Here is a 1,246-nt window from a genome sequence, read left to right as displayed (position 1 = left end):
GTCCTTCACTCACAAGCTAATTATCAAAGTGGGTGTGGTTCAATTAATAATATCTGTACGGTTACATACCATTATCTGTTCTCGGTTTGTCTTTAATTGATGAAGTAGTGTCTCTTGCTGGTAGAGAGAGAGAAGCAATGATAATTAATAAATAAATTATGACTTGTTATTAAACACGCATAAAATATATGTAGTTATGTACGTGTAAATTAAAAACAGTTGCTTTAATGTTAATAATTACAACTTACTTGCAGTTGAAGAAAAGGGATGCTTAGAAATTTGTGTAAATATCTAAGACCATAGCCATTCTTCATACAACTCTCAGCGTATCTTATATCAGCAGCTCCCTCCGGCCTGAGGAAATGAAAAGAAAATAAATATATACATTTTTCTTTCTTTCTCTCTCTCTCTCTCTCTACCTGTTCAAATGAGTAACGTAAAATTCAGCATCCTCCATTGAAACTGATCGATGCTCTCTCATATCTAAGTAGTTACCCTAGAAACAGCCACACCCACAAAATGGCGTCAAATAATCGCAGAAAACGTACGATAACGACAATCGGCAAATGTAGCGGAATGTGTTGTAATTCTCTCTCAATGTATTGCCAGGTCCTAAACAATGATGTCATATGACGTAATGTGATGTCATATGATGTAACGTGATGTCACATGACTCACCATTGTTTAGTGATGTCATACATTAAAACAACGCAGTGAGCTCCTTTATAGACGTCAAGAAAACTAGCATCAAGTGCCATGTCCTAAAATATACTAGAATATACTGGAATATACTATCAATAGCACCTGAGATGCATCAGCTTCATTGCTTAATTTTAATGGAACGTCTTTTCCTTTTTTTGTAGATCGACCTATAAATTATTTAATAAAATATTTTTGTCATTTCTTTCTCACCTTGATCAACGACATCCCATATTTCAACCTTTACCATGTCGTTTGTACCTATAAAAACAGCACAGAATGAGGCCACGCCTAATACTATTAAATCACACCCACATGGATATGTCCACTGTATGTGCCCAACTTGAATCTCATTGGTCGGTATGTACGACTCGGTAAACGGCTTTCCCTGCATCCGTCTAAATAGACAAGACTTCCCCGTATTACGATCACCACGGATCAAAACTTTCACTGAGAAAAAATTAACAAAATAGACTTTTAAAATCATTTTAATCCCGTGTTTCCCCTCACTGTTGTACTGTATCCCTTTGGAAAACTTCCTCTGTAG

The 1,246-nt window shown here is 35.9% G+C and overlaps 1 protein-coding gene across 1 annotated transcript; it reads right to left on the bottom strand.

Moving 5' to 3' along the window:
* Positions 1-4: 4 nt before the first annotated feature.
* On the bottom strand, positions 5-1,243 carry LOC100640394 (rab-like protein 6; the record flags this gene model as incomplete). The annotated part of the gene is made up of 10 exons (XM_011411132.2): positions 5-16; positions 70-117; positions 249-354; positions 420-496; positions 549-612; positions 679-761; positions 805-869; positions 913-960; positions 1,015-1,149; positions 1,210-1,243. Coding segments are annotated over 10 exons (672 nt in total), but the record flags the coding sequence as incomplete, so codon positions are not given.
* Between the last annotated feature and the right edge of the window lie 3 nt (positions 1,244-1,246).

This window comes from Amphimedon queenslandica, unplaced genomic scaffold (assembly GCF_000090795.2).
Source record: "Amphimedon queenslandica unplaced genomic scaffold, v1.1 AMPQUscaffold_2035_Cont25960, whole genome shotgun sequence".
NCBI lineage: Eukaryota > Metazoa > Porifera > Demospongiae > Haplosclerida > Niphatidae > Amphimedon > Amphimedon queenslandica.
The sequence above is the reverse complement of the archived record's forward strand: the minus strand, read 5'-3'. Positions and strand labels throughout refer to the sequence as shown.